This window comes from Rhea americana, unplaced genomic scaffold, assembly GCF_003343005.1.
Source record: "Rhea americana isolate MKP2758 unplaced genomic scaffold, rheAme1 scaffold_0, whole genome shotgun sequence".
NCBI classification, from domain to species: domain Eukaryota; kingdom Metazoa; phylum Chordata; class Aves; order Rheiformes; family Rheidae; genus Rhea; species Rhea americana.
This window is the reverse complement of record NW_028185037.1, coordinates 10,160,059-10,178,861: the sequence shown is the minus strand read 5'-3', so window position 1 is coordinate 10,178,861 and position 18,803 is coordinate 10,160,059. Positions and strand designations below refer to the sequence as shown.

Genomic DNA, 18,803 nt, shown 5'->3' with positions numbered 1-18,803 from the left:
ACGCGTTTCCCCGCGCGCCGCCGGGGCCTCGCGCCCGCTTCCGGTGTTTCGTTTTTCTCTTTCCGGCCGGTGCAGGGGGAAAGATGGCGTCTCGCAAGGAGGGCTCTGGCGCGGCCGGCGGCGGCTTCGGCGCCTCCAAGGGCAAAGGCAAGGCCGCCGCCACGGGGGACTCGGCCGTCAAGCAAGTGCAGATCGACGGGCTGGTGAGCGGTGGGGCCGGAGCCGCTGCTGGCGGAGGGGCGGCCGGGGCGAGGCTGGCGGCCGGGGCCGCGTGGGGCCGCCGGCGGCGCTGGCGGCGGGGCCGTGCCGAGCGGGGTCGGTGGCGGCGGCCTGGGGCCAGGCCCAGGCCCGACCCGGGGCCGCCGGGGCCGCCTGAGCGGCAGGAGCGGTTTCGCGGTTTCGTCCCTCTCTCGAGCCCCCTGACGCCTGGTCAGCCTCCCCTTCTGCTCAGCCCTGCGGAGTGCGGTGTCTCTCTCCCTTCTGTAGGCGAAGGTGGGGAGGATATTAATTGTTCTTAAGTAACTTTTTCCTTCTATTCTTTTGCCATAATGTGTTGATTTTCTGTTCCACCTTTTACACCTCAGACTATTGAAAGCTGCRTAATTGTAAGATATGGGAAGCAGACTGGATTTTTCTCTCATCAGTTGTTCTTTTTGCCTGCTTTGTTAGGGCTGTCTGCATCTACAGGCATAACTTTTTCTGTAAGAGATAAAACAACAGCATAAAAGGGTTTAGCAGACAATAAAGTTGTCATAGTGGAGGCTGTCTGCTTAGACCTTGAATGGAAGAGTATTTGTACGGTAGTTATATAGTATACTAAGTGTTTGGGTAGGGGAAGAATAACTTGTGTATACAAGTGCTTATGATTGGAAATAGACTACTTAATTAGTGAGAGTATTCCATCAGGATTCTGTTTGATTGTCCACGTATTTGTGCTTTAGTTGCATGTAGCTTTTTCAAGGAGGACTGAAAACTGGCAAGTCATAAGATGTGGTCCTAAAAAGATAGCAACTGGTAAGAAATTGCTGCTGTTGCAAGCAGGCTGTAGCCAAATGGGYAAGGGTGTGTGGCTCTTTCTTTTTTAAACAAGTTTGAGGGAAGCTTGAGAAAAGAAGTGATTGAGTGCAGGACATGGGTAGGTACCTTAGTCTCATTTCTGTGGTTTTATAAATGCTCCTCCCCCCCCRCCCCCCATGAACTCTGGATGAATTCTGGACAGCCACCTGTTGAATTCTTTTTCTTTTCTTCCTGTATTTTGACACAGAAAACACAGATTTAGAACTTCTGTTCTCTTTGTCAGATGTATAATCTGCTTTGTGAAGTACAGTTTGTTCAAGTTTGCTGTCTATAGCTGCAACAGTCTATTTCTGAAGGTCCAACAAATGCCTGTGAGCTTTTCTTTGTGCATTTTTTTTCCCCATGTCCTTGCATATTATTCTGGTACTGCATGATGATGTCTCTTGCATAGAGTCTGTGGAGGGGAAGGTGGCTCACTGTTTTAGTTTTATGTCACCTGCTGAAGACTTTTGTTGRTGGATCTTGCAGTGAGCTCTAACTGCATGGTTTGTGGACTTCCAAGGTGCCTGTAGGGAAGAGAAGTCTCAGGATCAGTTACAAAGCAAATAAAGTTAAGTGGCTCCCATTGCAATCCTCAGAATGTCTTACTGAAATTCTACTTAAACTTTTCTGATATCTTTCTGTTTTTAACATCTCATCTGCACTCTCACAAAGTGATGAATCTTTGTCAGCCTTGTCTTGCTGACCAGAATAACTACTTTTGAAAACTTGAAGAGAATTTTGGGAGTCAGTGGTCTGTTACATTCCACTGGTGCCTCATCTGTTGGCAATACCCTTCTGCCTCTCCCACTTTTTTTTTTTTTTTGGGGCATGAAGAATGGCACTTGAACTCTTCTTCTGTCTCAAATCCTTATTCTTAGAGCTGTACATGTCTGTCCCTCTTCTTCCACCAGCTGCAAGCAGTCCAATAACGCAGACAGCATCTACCTCTCTCAAATGGATAAACTGACTCATCGTGATGATTTTATTTACATTTGCATAGCTAAACAGTGATACAACTAGAAATGAGACTGTTTGACTGCTAGACCTGAGTTATAACTTCTTTTTTCTTCAGAAGAGTGGATGAATGCTGTTAACTAGCATCATTGTGGTTTAATTGATGTTAGTTTAGTGATAGTTAAATGAATAGTAATCTCTAACTACATACACCTATATATACCTATATACACACATTAGTATTTTTTTTCAGCATACTCCATAAAATTACAGCACCAAAATGTCAGAAAGTTTGGGGAAAAATTGTCTTGCATTGTAGACATCTAGTAAATTTGATGAAGTACCTGAATGCTTGTTTATAAAATGCCTTTGAGATTAAATGTGGACATAGTCTTCCCACCTTTGCAATTTGAAAAATATTTTGTAGACACAGAAAGGAGAGGAAAAATCARTATGCCTGTTCCATCAGCTTTCTGTCAGCAAGGTCAAAATCTCAGTTGTCAAATGATGTTTACATTTGACTAGATAATGTGTGTGCATGATAATAAGCTTTAAAGTATTTTACTCCATGCTGTTATCTTGAACACTTAAAATGGATCTGTCAAAAATGAGTCAGAAAACTTTTCCTCTGTTATAGTTTTTTTGTTTATCTGTGTGTATAGTTACAGTGAGAGTTTAGAATTAGGAATGTTCTCCTTAAGGGATGGTAAGCAGTGATGTTCTTCATCCAGGTCAGAAACACTAGGAACAACTACAGTATCAAAGAACAATTGACTATATCCAGTTGCTTTTACAACATGGCAAGAGACACTGGTCACATGAACTCAGCACCATTGATATTGAAGAAGCTTGTTAGATAAGGTGTTTGTGAGCTGCTCTCCTTTTTTGGAACTGAAGTTTTTCTGTCTTATTGAACTGATTGTATGATGAACAGAAATACAAGAATTCTGTCGCTGCTCGTGAGACTGTTGTCATCTGCATTGAGTTTATTTAGCAATACAGATTAGTAGTGGCAAACTGTGCTTGCTCTGCAGATCASTGTGCTTAACTTATCCCTAGTGCTTTATGTATAGTCTATATAAGAATTTGTGCAATTGTAGGGAAAAGATAAGTTTAGTTGTATATTGTGTAAAGTCTTAATATGTCACTGGTTTATGCTATTCTGAAGCACACGTTAGCTTGTATTGGTTATGTGCAGCTTATATTGATTCAGCAAACTGTCTTATGTGTTGAGCTCTTGCTGATACATCACTGTGTCAGAAAAAAAAGCCTGATGAATATAACTGTAGTGAGAAACTTCTAATGTAGATGGCTTAGCCTTGTTCTTTGTAACAAATGTGAGAAGTCCCAAGAAGAAAAAACTCCAGAAACCCACAATTATGGTGTGATTCTGCTAGCCCCCCTCACCCCAGAGGAAAGAACTTCTAAGTTCCTGTGTATTCTTTTTGACCATTCTAAGGCAAAAGACAGCAAGATCAATGCGTTAGATACCATTCTGTTGTGTTCGCTTTTTGAAGCAGAAACTTCAACAAAGTAATTTGATTAAAGTTTCCACTGTGTTTCCTCTACTCAAATAGCCCAAGGAAAACTTGTGATCACAGTAGWGATGGTCACATGGATTAGGATATTTCTGCCTTTTTTGCAGGCTTTCTGTATGGCTATAGGTAAGTTACCTTTTAATTTTTTATTTTTGAAGAATTAACGCTTTTCTGATCACTCGGGTTTTTAGTGATTATGACTACATTATGACTAAGAAGTTTTTGAAGAACCTTCACTACCTTCTGGAGTTCTTAGAAACAGCATTTGTGAATTTTATCCCAAGTGCCTGTTTGCAGTAACCGTAGAAGAACAAATGATGCTTGTAATGCACAAATCCAGCCTTTATACATACATACATACATACATACAAATATATATATATATATATATATATATAGTTCCTACTACTTGCTTTTACAGTAGACGTCTTGTGGCATAATTAAAGCTCACAGCTTGTTAAAGCTCTTTCTCCATTTGGAATACTGTCATTTTTTTTTCTTTTGTGTGGAGTGCTTTCTAAAGGTATTTTTAGAAGGTGAGTGAGCTTACTCGTCCTACAGTCTCTCTTTGCTGAGCTGAATTCCAAAGAACTTTCTCCAAGAGAGCTGTCCCTTTTAAGTTTACTGAAATCACCAGCAACTTTGAAAGTATAAGTGGAAGAACTTGCATTGTAATTATGCTCATACAAAAGTTTTGCTTCTGTAAGGAAATAGGCTTATGATTCCACTGGCTTAATACCTTGCATTTTTGGAGCATATGTATTTGATTGATACGGTCACTTCAAGCTGTATTGTAGTATTTAAAAGACATAAAGGATTAAGATTGCCTTATAGTCTCTTCTGCCATTTGAGTACATAGAGTTAAATAAAATTCAAACATGTGAAGACCAAAAACTACATTGGTTTGTTAGTAGCCCTGGAACTTTTCAATGTTCTCCCTTGCCTGATCATAGCTGAAGCCAGCTGCATTCACAGTTGAAGATATCCAATGGCAAGGATGTTAATTAGAGACTGGAAGAGATGTGCTTGTGACCAGACACTTGGGAGATCTTACCTCTTGTAGTAGATAATTAAATTCTGTTTCTGCTCACTTTTGTTTCTAGTGAAAGGAAAGATGTGTTGCATGTTTTTTTCTATGCTTCACATGGGTGTGAGAGAGGGTAGCACAGATCCTAGGGGTGTGTGTGTGTGTGTGTGTCTGCATCAGAGGAAGAATATAGGCATTCTTTCCAGTTTCTTACGTCCAAAAGATTGTCCCATCCCTTTGTGCTACTACTTCTCCATTCAGTCAGCAGGAGGATGCAGCAAATGTTTTTGTGTGTAGTTTACTACCTTCGTTAGAGGCTCTTCTGGATTTCTGTCTAGATTAATAGAGTCTATATCCTTGAGTACTATACTACACCTGTATAGCTTGATCATTTACTTATTTTTTGACAGAATTCATGAGTGTAGTTTGCATTGGGTTGTATGTGACCTTGTGAGCCATTTCTCACATGTTCATAAGCGTGCTGATTTTTCAGTTCTACGGGTGTATGACTCTGTAGCAGAAAACTCAAATGTCGCTCACCGTTTTATTCAAAAGGAATAATAATTATTACGCACTATATGAAAAGAAGCAGTGTCATAATTTGCTTATTTTCCTTTTTCTTTCCACAAAGAAASTGGTAGACTTTGGATAGTTATCTTTTAAGGAATTCTTTGGTGTGGTTCTGAAAGGAAACAGCATGCAGTTTCTCCAGTTTTTACACTTTCTGCTATTGAAAGTACAAGGAAACACTCTGGTCCCACTAGCAGATTTCTATTTTGCCTCAAAATTGAGATTTTTATATGTATATATGTGTGTGTGTGTGTGTGTGTATTTAGTGCAACTTGTAGCCCTTTGTATATTCAGCTGTCTAAAGTTGTCTCCTTCAAGGCTCTTCTTTGYATTATCCTACAGTTCTCACAATTTCAGTAGTGATGTCAACCATTTTAAGATGGAAAACTGTAAAAGCAGAAGTAAACTGGCATATCACTCAAATATAAGATCAGGTAGGATGAGTAACATTTTTACTAAATGAACATGAAAGTTGATGTGATGCAGAAGTTAAACTTATATTCAAAACCATATTTGCTCCATGTGGTGAACTGTGGGTCGTGTCTGACTGCTAATATGTAGATAATAGGTATACGGAAAGTTTTTTTTTCTAGGAAAATAACAACTGTGTGTTTGGAGATGGGGATTTYCAAGTCAAGCATGATGATTGGTAGACCAATTGAGTATTTTTCATTAATTGGGTTTGCCTTTTAAGTAGTCACAGGGAAGTATTTTGTTATTGAGAACACTGTTTCATTCTCTGCAAGTTCTTTGCGTAAGGATATTTTCAGGGGGATAGTAAAAGTAAGATGAATAACAGCAGAGGTCTTCTGCAGAAAGACGATTTCTCATTCAACTAAGTTCTCAAATGCCAGCATGCAACTTTGTTTTTAAAAGTCTTAACCTATTGAATTTATATACACATTCARAAAAATGTAATGCTTTGGAGAACTCAATGTTGACTGACAGTATAGCTTTCCTTTATGTTGCRATGCAAGATCAGAGTAAATGAAGCCATAACAACATGATAAAGCATTAATCTTACTTCTAACATTTCATTAATGGGAATGATGTGTCCTTTTATTATTAAGCAATTGTATATGTATTCATTTTACACTTATGCCCATGCACACCAATTTCATATTAGAAAGTAGCAAAAGTTATTCCAGGTATCTCAAAACCATTAAAAGTTTCTTTACSTTCATATCTGTTAATGTGGAAAGCCTTATATAAGTAACAAATTATCATTCTGTAATTAATGGAAATTATTAATCTTTTCAACAGAAGCCGTTATGGATAGGACAGGYAAGGCATACATGAATCTTTAAGTCATCAAACTTTAAGATTAGGAATAGGGACAATATTAAAACTCAGTATGATCTTCTAATGTCAGGTTATATTTATTCCATCTTCTTAATTCTGTGGATCTTTAAATATATATTTAGACATGTTTTTAAAATTATGTGCAGCTTAAAATAAGGCTTAGGGTGTCCTTTTCTGTTTATTTAAATTAAATACAAATATACATTGGCCAGGACTTAATTGCWTGTCAAGAATAGTTTGAGGACTTGTAGGTCTTATCTGCATTTGTATTTATTTGCACCAGTGTAACTAGTGTAGATGCTTCTCTTGTGTAAGGTATGACTGACGTACTCCATGATTGTTACTGTAAGCTTCATTACTTTGTCCTGCTTCTGTGATGATGTAGTGTGCCTAATGTTTGTATCCTCACTAATGATATGCAAAGTTGTTTTTTTACCTAGATGAAAGTTTGAGTCTAAGTTTATAAAAGCTTTAAATTCATCAGACTTTATGTTGTAGAATTATTGTAGAACTTATTAAATGAAAAAAAATGCCCCCTCCCACTGCCCCCCCCACATGGTTGCTCATACTTTGTTTTCCTGCTGCTAGCCATTTTTGTCCTGAAAGCATATGACAGTTAGGGTCCTATCTATGACTGTTTATAGGAAAGGCCTAATTAGCTTCTTGGCTGAAGAGATCTTTAAGAGAATTTGCTTCATTGTTTTACTGCAATGAAACATCATGTTTGTTGAAAATCAGTTTTTGAGACTTATCTTGTAAATCTTCTTTTAAGCACTCTTTTTTTAGTGATAGCTTTTGATACAGTCAGAAGGAAAGTGGTTCATTTGCATAGTGTTTGAGTATCTCATTTAAAATCAGTAATGATGATGAAGCCTATAGTGAAATGGTTAAAAAAAAAAAAATCTGAGACACTGTTAAATTGTGAAGATTCTGCTCTTCCTGCTTTCTCTTGTAGATTTTTTTTCCCYTCCTCCTTGCCCTTCATGAAGAATTTGCAAATGTGTCAAGAGATGAGTCTGTATTGTGGCTGTGTTATGGCTGCTGCAATCAACATTTCTTGATGGTGTCCAGCTGTAGAATGAGCTCTTGGGGTAAAATATGCTTGAGGCTGTATTTTGTTTTGTGTATCCTCCCATGGAGTCTGAGTGGAATTTTAAATAGATGCTTAGTCACGGTSACTTTTCCTTGACCTGCTTCTCTTAAAAAATGTATATCAGGGATCATGCTGGCACTGATAGTGTGTGAATTTGAGTACTAGCTTGTCCTGTTTGCAGATACTTGAACCGTGGTGAAGATGCAAGCATTTTGTACTAGTTGGATGGTATGTATAGACTTTATATTGATCTTCAGAAACAACAAATTGCATGAATACAGCCTGGCAATGAGCTCTTGACTAGCAATCTATCTTCATACTCAGAAGAGAAAGGACCAAAGTGTACTGATAAGTCAAAGGAGAAAGAACCTCCTTGAAGAAGAGTAATTTCCCTTTTTCAGGCATAGTGAAGTRCCAGAGGATTTGTGAGACTTCCCATTGCTTTGACTCTTCCCATYGCTCCCTTTCTCCACCTCTCTCTTTTTCCCTCACTTCCTTCTCCAGCTGGCTGTATTAATCTGTAATACTTTAGTAGGACCAAAGACATCTTGTAATATCCAACTCTTTTGGGTTCACAAGTTGGCTTAGTACATTATCAGAGTAACTCGTACAAATCAAAGTGGTAAAGAGTTGGATATAGTGACTGAAGTATATTGTTTCTCATTCCTACTTAAAACAGAAAAAAATATAGGAGGTGTGTGATTCTCTTTTCCTTTTTTATTATTTCTTCCCTGACTCAGGATTCCTTCAGCTCTTGGGCAACTGGCAGTTTCTTCTAACAAGGAAGGGAGTTTCCTTTCTGTATTTGTTATTACTCTTTAATTCTAAGCTCTGTTCTTGATACTGATTTCACTCTGAAACACAGACATATCCCCTTTGTGATTTCAACTTAAAACAGGTAAAGTATCTACAATCATGGTGGTCTGAAGATTAAAATTTCAGCATTTCTTGTCAATGGAAAGCAGGTATACTTGCTAGCAGAGCACAAACTTTAAATGATTTGAAAGACTGCATTAGTGTGTTCAGCAACTAATAAGTGTCATGGTAAGTATACTCTGGTGAGGCATTTAAAACTAAAACATCTGGTATTACTTGGTACTGTGAAGCTAGTGTGCTGACAAAAGGAGTTAATGTAAATGTGGAGTTGGTTTAAAAGTGTTGAACAGTGTTACGCTTCAAGACTTGAAGGAGAAAATATTTCAAACAGCCTTTCTTTTGTTTGGAAGAACTGATGTGTTACGCTTTGCTACTGTCACTAACAGTTAGACTTCTAATTATTTTGTATTCTTGTGTGTATGTCAGACTTGTCTCTTGCATTGTATGTATGTRTATATATAGCTGTTGAAGAGAGTAAATCATGCTCTTTGGTACATATATGGCTGCTGTGATACTAAGGAATAGAATTTTTGCCCCAAATACCTTTTGATGATTAAAAAGTAGTAAAATTTTCAAAGTATTACATTGAAAACAACCTAGACAATACTTAAATACAAATATTACTTTAATTTCTTCTTTTAGATGATCAGTTTGACTCATTTGACTCAGATGATCATATGCATGCACAAGCTTACTTAAGAATAAGCATGGAAGTATTCTTGAATGACTTACATGTGGATGCTTATACCAGATAAGTGTGGTGTTAGTCTTTTTGATTTAACCTTAATTTCCAAGTTAGTAAGAAGGGGGTTATTTATTCACTTGTTTAACATGAAGTTTGGAAATGCACCTGGGTTTTGCTGCAAATATGTATGCAAGAACATGCTAATTCTCTGTTACAGCTATTTGATCTTTTACTGGAAAAGGAAGATTGAGATGTTGCATTCAGTGTATAAGGCCTGCCAATCCCTATCTTTATTCTACTAAAATATTTTATACCAGTTTGTAGTCCTTTTACCGTGCGTTCTTCCCATTCTATGGAGCTCTGTATCTGTTCAAATGATAATGTATGCCTGTGCATGTTTAGCAAGCACCTATTGTACCTGCATGGTGTTCAGTATATTAGTTGGAAGTATAACTTGCATTTTATCATTGTGCTTTAATCTTTACRTAGACTTTAGGAAAACATTTTGTTAGCACAGTGTTGAGTTTGGAGTACTTAATCATGCAATGGTTAAAAAAAAAAAAGTTTCATCTCTGCCAAAAATCAATCATTTCAAACTTTTTTAAAACTTGCATTAAGATAACATGTAGAGTATTTACTCTAGCTGTCATATCACYGTTAAGGAGTAATGTGAAAATCATGCTACTTAATCTGTTGCTGCTATCAGTGATGAAATTAAAGTGATTGGTTTTAATTGTACTGTGTCAGAGTAGCTTTATCAGAATTAGAACTCTTATGGAAGTGGTTTTCACATGTACATCTTCAGATGGTGATACAAAGGCAAGTTTTRTCTCTATTTTAAGGATGTGGAAGTTGAAGTTACTAGGAGTAACTAGAAGTTACTAGGAGTAACTTCAACTTATTTTTCCTCTATTTTATACTTTAAGTCATCTGGAAAACAGAGAATCAATCCATTCCGTGTCCTCTGGACTGCACTGCCTGTTACTAGGAGGATCTTTTTCCTTCTCAGCTCTTTGTCGCATAACCAATCATTTGCCAGTAAGGATGAGTGCCTCAGCATGAAAAATCTCTTACATAAAAGGTTGAAAGTGGTTAAAATGGTAGTCATGTCCAGTAAGAATTTTACTGGCTACTCGTAAGCATGTATTGAATGCACGTGGAAATCATGATTTTAACACACACACACACACACACACACATATATAATGTTCTCTCTCTCTCTCTCACACACACACACACGTTTTTACTCTAGTGGTGGGAATTCTGCTGTTGAAGTTGGTAGGTTATGATCTTCAAAGAAGATCAGTAGTCTCTGAGCAACGAGGTATTCCTTTCTTCCACTTTACCCCTAAATGGGCAAAGTAAGCGTGTCCTCACTCCTCTATCTAACTGGCCCTATTTTATTAAATTTTGAAGGCCAAATAAGTATGGGTAACTGCCTTTGCAGCTGCTCTTCAGCTTCAAAATGACAGCTATTCTGCACAATCTGAAAAAATAGGCTGTTTGATAAAATTTACTATTACTGCTTTTGTCTGTCACCTTTAAATACTTTTATATGAAACTAGAAGCTGATGCATGAAGAGTAAACCTTTCACTTGCAGATGCACTTCTATTGCAGTTGAACTGCAAATGTTTGAATGMTGATAGTTTACTAATACATACAACATATTTTGGCATACGGCTAATACTTATAGGGCTCTTGTATACCGAGTGAAGAATGAAACTGTCCCTGCCTTTAGTATTYCAGTATAATTTCCATATGCTGGTAAAGGAGTATGTTCATGAGCCTTCATTTTTTGAAGTGATTTGTYTTTTGACATTTATTAAAAATAAGAAATGTAACTTTATATAAAAAATTGTCTAAATGCTTGCAAAATATTTGCATTTTGTGAGATTTGTGAAACAGGAGAAGTAATCCACTAAGAAGTACTGGTGAAATGCTCTGTCCCACTTGTATCTCTCAGGATTTTGGACCTTAATCTTATTACAGCCCTATTGCTGCTTCCTGACAGTGTGATAATAACATCTAATGCCCRGCTGCTTGCACAATTGGATCCTGGGGCTGTGTTATGAAATGTTCCTACAAGGAAGTCATTCTGCAGTGCCTGTGGTCTTGATGGTTTCCATGGAAATGAACATGAATCTCTGTACTGTGAAATTTGTTATGAAACTTTGTATTGCAGAGAAATACATTATACCAGTGTGTGAATAAGGCAATGGGGAATTTAAATACACAAATGTAATGGTGCATTTTTAACTTATATTKCGGTAATATTTAAAGCGTACTGATGACTTGCAGACAGAGGGGAGATAGTCATTAACCTGAACAGCTGTGCAGTCTAAAAAGAAAATGAGGTGGGGCAAAAATCAAGAAGAAATTGTTCTACTAAAATTTGACTTTTCTTTTAAATAAGCATTGCTTTTCTCCACTGTTTAATGACCTTTCCATTCGGTGCATTGCAGTTTGCATTTAACTTCTTCCCATTGCAAGACCAAGCATCTCACTTAAACATAAATAAATAGATGACTAAATATGTTTCAGAGTACCTACAAAATATCAACTGATTAGTGTAAGTTCTTGACAGTGTTAAGGAAGACCTCAGCCTATGAAAGACTAATAGATCTGTAACTAAAAACCAGGAGTCTCAATTTCTAATGTTGCATTCCTACAGAAACAGGCTTATTGTTTGTACAACTTCAGGTTTTTCAAGCCAAATTCCACCCAGCTATTTGTCAGTAGCAAAATCTTTTTCATTTTATAGATCTTTTAGATAAGTATATTTACCAGCTTTGAGTCTAGATATTAAATAATGACTTACTTCATGTTATATGGCCATGTCTGCTTTTATATAAACCCATTATTTGATAAATTGGGGTGGCTTGCTTCCCCCCTGCCCACCATAAATTTGATATTTTAAGTCCCTACAGTTCTTGAAGTATCYCAAAAAAAGAATGAGTGGGAAGCAAACCCAGTAGCAGGCATCTGTGTGCCTCTAGTAAATGTGGTATGYTTGTGTGAATCAGCTGGCAGTGTCCGTGGTGGGCCTGGACTTGCAATATGTAAACAGCCATATTTATTGAAAAGCTTTGGTTGTTTGTAGTTGTAGGTAGGCTATATTTGTTGCAAAAGAAGGCCCTGTTTTTGTTAGCGTATGGTTTCCCTCCTGCTTGAAGGGAAATTACAAAGCTTTTGAATTACAGCATCTGGGAAGTATTTCCTACTTAAAGTGCATATAGGTTTCTCTCATACTCAAAGCTCTGTCATCTTGACAGATGACCAGTAGATACAAAGCATCCTTAGATAATTTTTTTGAAAAACATGCCCTTTAGAAAGTCCAAATAATGTACTGTGTATGTATATTTGATAGGTTACTTGTTTCTGATTTGCTAAATTAAAGAATAAGGAAAAAAAASTGAAGCAGTATTGTCAGGAATGTATCAGTATTTTATGAAAATGTTAAGTTTCACAACAGCCTAGCTTTACAAATACAGCATCAAACTTCATTATCATGCCCTGAGAAACTGCTTAACAGAAACATATTATTTGTATCTGTAAACAGCTAATAAAATGCAAGTAAATGCTTGGCTCCAGGAACCCAATGGTCTTCTACTTTTCTACAGTTAGCAGAAATCTTAATGTAGTTAACATCTGTCAATGTAATCTCTTCTATAGCTTCTCTGTGGAAGTAGTCTTTACAAATAGTTAAAAATGTGTATTCTAGCCTAAAGATCTGTAGGTTCTGTTAAAAATCACAGGAAAGTATGGAATTAAATGGCTATAAGCTCTGTGAACCAGGAAGTCATACAGAAAACTCTAGATTCCTCAGTGCCCTATAATGGCAGGCTGGAGTGGTTCTTAATAGAAATGATAGAAGATTTTGATGTTGAATGARTAATCCATTACAATTTAAGTAGTTTTATTCAGCTTAAGGTACATATTAAAAAAGTGCAACTTGAGAATAGAAGTTACTGATGATACTTCTATTGTTAAATCAGATGAAATTTTGGAGTTTAAAAACTAAGTAGGTGACGTGGTACCAATTAGTGTTGTAGGTCACCCAGGGAACAAAAAGCTTAGGCTACTTTTTATACCCTTCATAATAATTACAAATATTTAAATGCTACAGGCACTTTAATATTTTCCCTCAAAAGCTCAATTCAAGATGGAGTCATTCACTTTAACATGTATTTCCAGACTGATGACTGAGGACCTATATGAGACGAGACTAAGAAGATTCTACAGTTCATAATTTCCATGTGAAAATATATGCATTATCTGCTGCTTGAGGTGGATTTCAGATATAGGTGGACCCTCTCAGATCAATATGCGTTGTCCGTAATAGTTGTAGTCACGCACAGCTCCAGGAAATTACTAGTCTAATGTCAAAAGAGGAATTGTTGATACTTGCATCTAATTGAGATGGCATGAAATGGCAACCATTGCTCCGTTGTGCCTCTTACAGAAGTATTGGTTTTAAGCACCAAATTTCTGTCAAGCTCAGAAACAAGGTTTTTTAGATCTGGTGTTTATTAGCTGTTGAATGATATGAAGTGTAAGTTTACACATTCCAAAAATGGTATTTTCAAGGCTTTGTAAATGTGGTGTTAAGGCTCCAGCAAGTCAAGATAAGGGTATTTTTTTCTCTTTTCTTTCCTCAGCCATCTTTTGGATAGCATGGGAGAGTTCTTTTGTTGTACAGAAATATATATATTTACATACACATATTTTTATATAAATATATATACATTTAAATGTATATATTTACATATACATTATATATGTGTGTGTCTATATATATAAAAATATACATACCCATTTTTTAAAGCTGCCTTAATTTTCAAGTCTGCTTAGTAGTGTCTTTCTGTCTTTAAATCGTGTACTGTATATTTAGATCAAGGATTTTTTCTAATTCCTTGTCAGGGAACTTAATTTAAAGTCTTTGCTATAAACACTGTTAGGGCTGAAGATGTTTGTGAAAACAGTTACTGTAAGACAATGAAGATTGTGATAGAAAACAATGTTTAATTTTTTTTTTCTGAGATCAACATTGTTCTAACACAGAATCAATAAGGTTGGAAGGGTCTTCTGGAGATCATCTAGTCCAACCTCCCAAAGATTTCCTGGTGCTGATTCCACTGCGGCTTGAATCCAGGACCTTCAGCATGTAAAGCAGATGTGATAACCACTACACTATCCCTCTACCCAATAACAGTACTCTTCCCTCTACTGAATAGCAATTACAATTATTGTAGTTTTTAATTCCATAATTAGCTATGGTTAAGGTGCATCTGAGAAGAAAAGAGTAAATTTTTAAACATTTTTCATGTTAGAAATGGTCAAACAATTAACACTGCAGCTTCTATAAGAGAATTGAGAGAAATTATTTTAGACTACCYGTAGAGATTTTTTTATACATTTAAGTGATTTGAGGCTTTAATTGTCAGTAGATTGTCACTTTTCTAAAGATTATTATAATGCAGAAATTCTGTTTCATCTGCAGCCTTGAGTTACCTCGTGGTGCTACTTTGTGGTGGTATGGCAGTCTTGTGTTACAAAGGTTCATGTATGAAATCTAAAAGATTTGGTTATCGACCTGTCAATTACAGGCTTTTGACATGGTATGTGTCAGATGCTGCCTTTCAGAAAAAAGTTTCTATGGACTATAATGATTAAATTACAAATTTTTGTCTCCTTAATTATCCAGAAGATACAGGTATGTGTAGTAGACACTTTTTTGGAAAAAAAAAATCTTAATCATTGCAATGGTGCTTTAAATTGACTTCAGAATTCCTGTTCTCCTGGCAGTAAAGTTGAGAGACTTTGTTACTGTGTTTTCAAGAGGTGCTGTAGCCAGGAGACAAATGAGCTCAAGGCAAGTTTTTGCTTGGTGAGCTTCCAGACTTGTCTTTTGTGAGTAGGGATAAGCACTTATCTATGGCCTGTAAAAACATCATCTGGAACTATTCAAAAATGTTAACGTTGCCCAGGTTTCCCTGTATCCTGTTCTAATTTTCTCTCTTTTTTTCAAGTCTTTTTTGAGAACAACGCCATTTCCCACTTATCCAAGGATTTCAGAACTGTTGCATTTAATTTAATGTCTTGAGTTGCTCTGCAGTAGCTTATTAGTTAGGTTTCTCCCTATGCACCGCATCAAAAGCGACGTTGCAGCCTGTGTTGTGCTGAAACTCATTCGCCTTGTCTCAGGCATGTCCAGAAAACTAGAGGTGTTTAAATCTGGGTACGTATTCATTTGGAAATTAAACAGATTGCCTAATTCTGTTTTCTGAAGGTGCCATATATGTATTTTTTATATTTTAGATAGATTCTTAATTTTAGGCATCTTTGAGTTTAGCATCACTCAACTGTACATAGTAGTTGTTAGTTGTGGTATTTCAGACCTTTCCATTTGCAAAAATACAGTAATAGCTTCTGCTCTMATCTGAACTTCTGCTATGGTAGGAGTGTGAGTTCCATTCATGCTGTCATGTTTAAATGTAAAAATCTGCCATTCGAAGTGTAATAATTCACATGGAGAAGGCTCCAGAATTGTGATAGCATRCATTCAAAATGTCAGATACTGTTAACTGTAATAGTTTTCAAGGACTTTTCCTGCCAAGATAAGCATTGATCAGTGTTTCACCAGCATTAAAAATATTGAGGGCATGTGGATTTCTTGGCACCTCCTGTGTTTGTTGCCYTTGTCGTTTATGGTTGATCTACAAATGGCTGTATAACGAAGTATTACACCTGCTGCCTGTCCCCGCCTCTCCAGATGCTGGCGACTTGGGGCTAGTGGTTGTGCTGATTAAGCTTTCTTGGGTAGGGAAAACTGTTGGCATTTAAAACATTTAAATACTAATGTAAGGAAATAAATCTGCTTGTTGCATCATGTAAGAAGTGTGCTCCCTTAATGGATGTTGCCTCGCTAAGACAAAATACAGCACAGGTGCTACAAATCTGGTTTTGTTGTGGCAGTAATTTTCAGCTCACTGCAACATAATTACACGTGAAGCACTAAAGGGCTTTGGTACGGTGTCACTTCTTTTCAGAGAAATATGAGAACATACATCTTGGCATATTCATGAGGTTACAGCTGAATCTTCCTAGGATCRCTAAAAAGGCCTATGGTATTTCAGCTGCCAGTTCATGTTATAGATGTTTCTATAATAAGATATGAACTTCTTAAATTAATAATCATGCTATCAGAACGTAACCAAAGTTTCAAATTTGGCATTATACCTTACGACTAAAGTATCTTTGATCACTTTRATAGTTTTGGAATGGTTCTCTTTTGTAGGCTGACTTCATTTTTAATGTTTGAATGGTGCTTTGAAGATTAGAAGCACTGCTGAACTACAAGCATTTTTTGTTAATTGAGGATTAATGGCATTTAAATTTGGCAAGTGGCTACTCCAAGTGATTGAATTGCTTTGGTATTTTGAAGACTGCATTTACAAGACTGAGGGAGTCTTATTTAGTAATTATTTGTATATCCTTTTCTGAACAGTCCTTGTATACTTAAATATTTCTTATGCACCGTAGTATTTACTAAGTCTTACTGCAGGCAAATGTTAGGCTGCTTCCACACATGTGAAGTAGTATAAACAGAAAAGTGTTCCTATTAAAAATATATATATTCATGTCATTCACATATCCATAATATCCTTATGAGTATTAGCAGCAGGGTCTACCTCAGAAAGGTTGCTTTAAAATTGAATAATTAATAAAATTAATGGCTTGTGTGTTATGAGGTATCAGAATTAAAAAAGCTTCCTAGCTGAGTGTGTTTTTTTTTTTTCTCCAATAAGCCATATTAACTGCTACAGTCTCTACTTGTGTACATAGCTTTTCTTGATGGGCCAGTAAATACTATTTTACCAAAGATGTGCTGCATTACTTAAACATAACAGTTGAAATGCAATTTTTGTTACTATTAACTTCATGTAGCAGTGATGAGTCAAAGGTGTTGAAAGCAGTTATGGTTTTTACAAAGAGGCAATATTTCTTGTTAGATGAAAGAATAGGTGTAAAGAGCTGAAAATAGTATTTGAAAAAGTGAATCAGCACAGGACAAAAGACAGATTATACTGGTGCTTATTCAGATTTTTTGGGGATATTCCTTGATGTATTATTTGAAAAAAAAATTGTAATTCAGAATGTGTTGTATTGCTTAAATTATTTTGACACTTCATAATTTTATTAGTCTGAAAGCAATTGTATTCTGATTCTGTTCTGATACTTTACAAACCCACTATCTTTTGGGGAAATGTGTAGATTAGTGTGTTTTTGTGATTTACTCAATATAAAACATATGTTTATACATAAAATTGAGAAATGTCGTAGCATTGTCATTTGTATAGTGATGAAGTTTTCCCGTTACTAGACTAGCAAACAAATGGAATGAAACTGGTTTCCTTGTTATCACTAAAGAAGTAGTTCTACTTTACATTTGAAGGTCTGTTTTTAGTACCAAGRTACAAAATACCGATGCATATTTTCTTACTGGTCACATATTTGTATTTTGATAGCAGGTGTTTCAGTCCAAGATTAATATCCTACTATACTGGCTTGTTCTACAGAGTTTTGTTTATGTGATAACACACAAAGTGAGAACAAGAATGAGGTGGTGTTGAGTGCATTTCTTAGATTTCTTCCTTTATTTTCTAATAAAGGATTTCAGTAGCTTACATATTTTACAGTGCAGCCTTAATTTCTGCAACGTGTAGTTCATGAGATATTTTTAAAGTAGTCTGAGGAARGTAACAAAAAACCCAAACTTATCAGCAGAACTAAACTCTTTTTTTTTTTTTTAATTACTATTTTGGTATTTTGTTAGCATTTTAAGAATTTGAAACATATGAGAGTGGTATTGTGAGTAAGGATTCAGTGAGTGTTAGCCCTCTAATGTTTATATCCAACTCAAAAAGGAATTTCTTTTTCACTTTTTTCCCCCTTATTTTCCAAAGTAGGCTGTCCATAAGGTTCTTTTCCCAGTTTGCTGCAAGAAGAAATAACGTTTATAAGGATTTTTTTTTAACCTGTATTGTGACATTCTGGGAAAATAAGGCGATCAGGAGTAGCCAGCATGGATTCACCAAAGGGAAATCCTGCTTAACCAACCTGAGAGCCTTCTATGATGGAATGACTGGCTGGGTAGGTGAGGGCAGAGCAGTGGACGTTGTGTMCCTTRACTTCRGCAAGGCTTTTGACACTGTCTCCCAKAACATYCTCCTAGRBAAGCTCAGSAAGTGTGGGTBRGATGAGTGGACAGTGAGGTGGATTGAGAACTGGCTGAAAGGCAGAGCTCAGAGGGTTGTCATCAGTGGCGTGGAGTCTAGTTGGAGGCCTGTAGCTAGCAGTGGCCCCTATGGCTCAGTCCTGGGTCYAGTCTTGTTCAACTTTTTCATCAGTGACCTGGAGGAAGGGGTAGAGTGCTTCCTCAGCAAGTTTGCTGATGATACCAAGCTGGGAGGAGTGGCTGACACACCCAAGGGCTGTGCTGCCTTTCAGAGAGACCTGGACAGGCTGGAGAGCTGGGCAGAGAGGAACCTCCTGAGGTTCAACAAGGGCAAGTGCCGAGTCCTGCACCTAGGGAGGAATAACCCTTGGCACCAGGACAAGCTGGGGGCTGACCTGCTGGAGAGCAGCTCTGCAGAGAAGGACCTGAGAGTGCTGGTGGATGACAAGTTGACCATGAG

The 18,803-nt window shown here is 36.9% G+C and overlaps 1 protein-coding gene across 1 annotated transcript in view; it reads left to right on the top strand.

Annotated features, from left to right (window-relative positions):
• Window positions 1-50: 50 nt before the first annotated feature.
• The window catches only part of EIF3H (eukaryotic translation initiation factor 3 subunit H), an 84,652-nt gene continuing 65,899 nt past the window's right edge, over window positions 51-18,803 (top strand). The window contains exon 1 of the mRNA XM_085311131.1: window positions 51-203. Within this exon, the coding sequence (XP_085167257.1) occupies window positions 84-203 (120 nt within the window). The 5' untranslated portion in view covers window positions 51-83. The remainder of the gene's footprint in view (window positions 204-18,803) is intronic.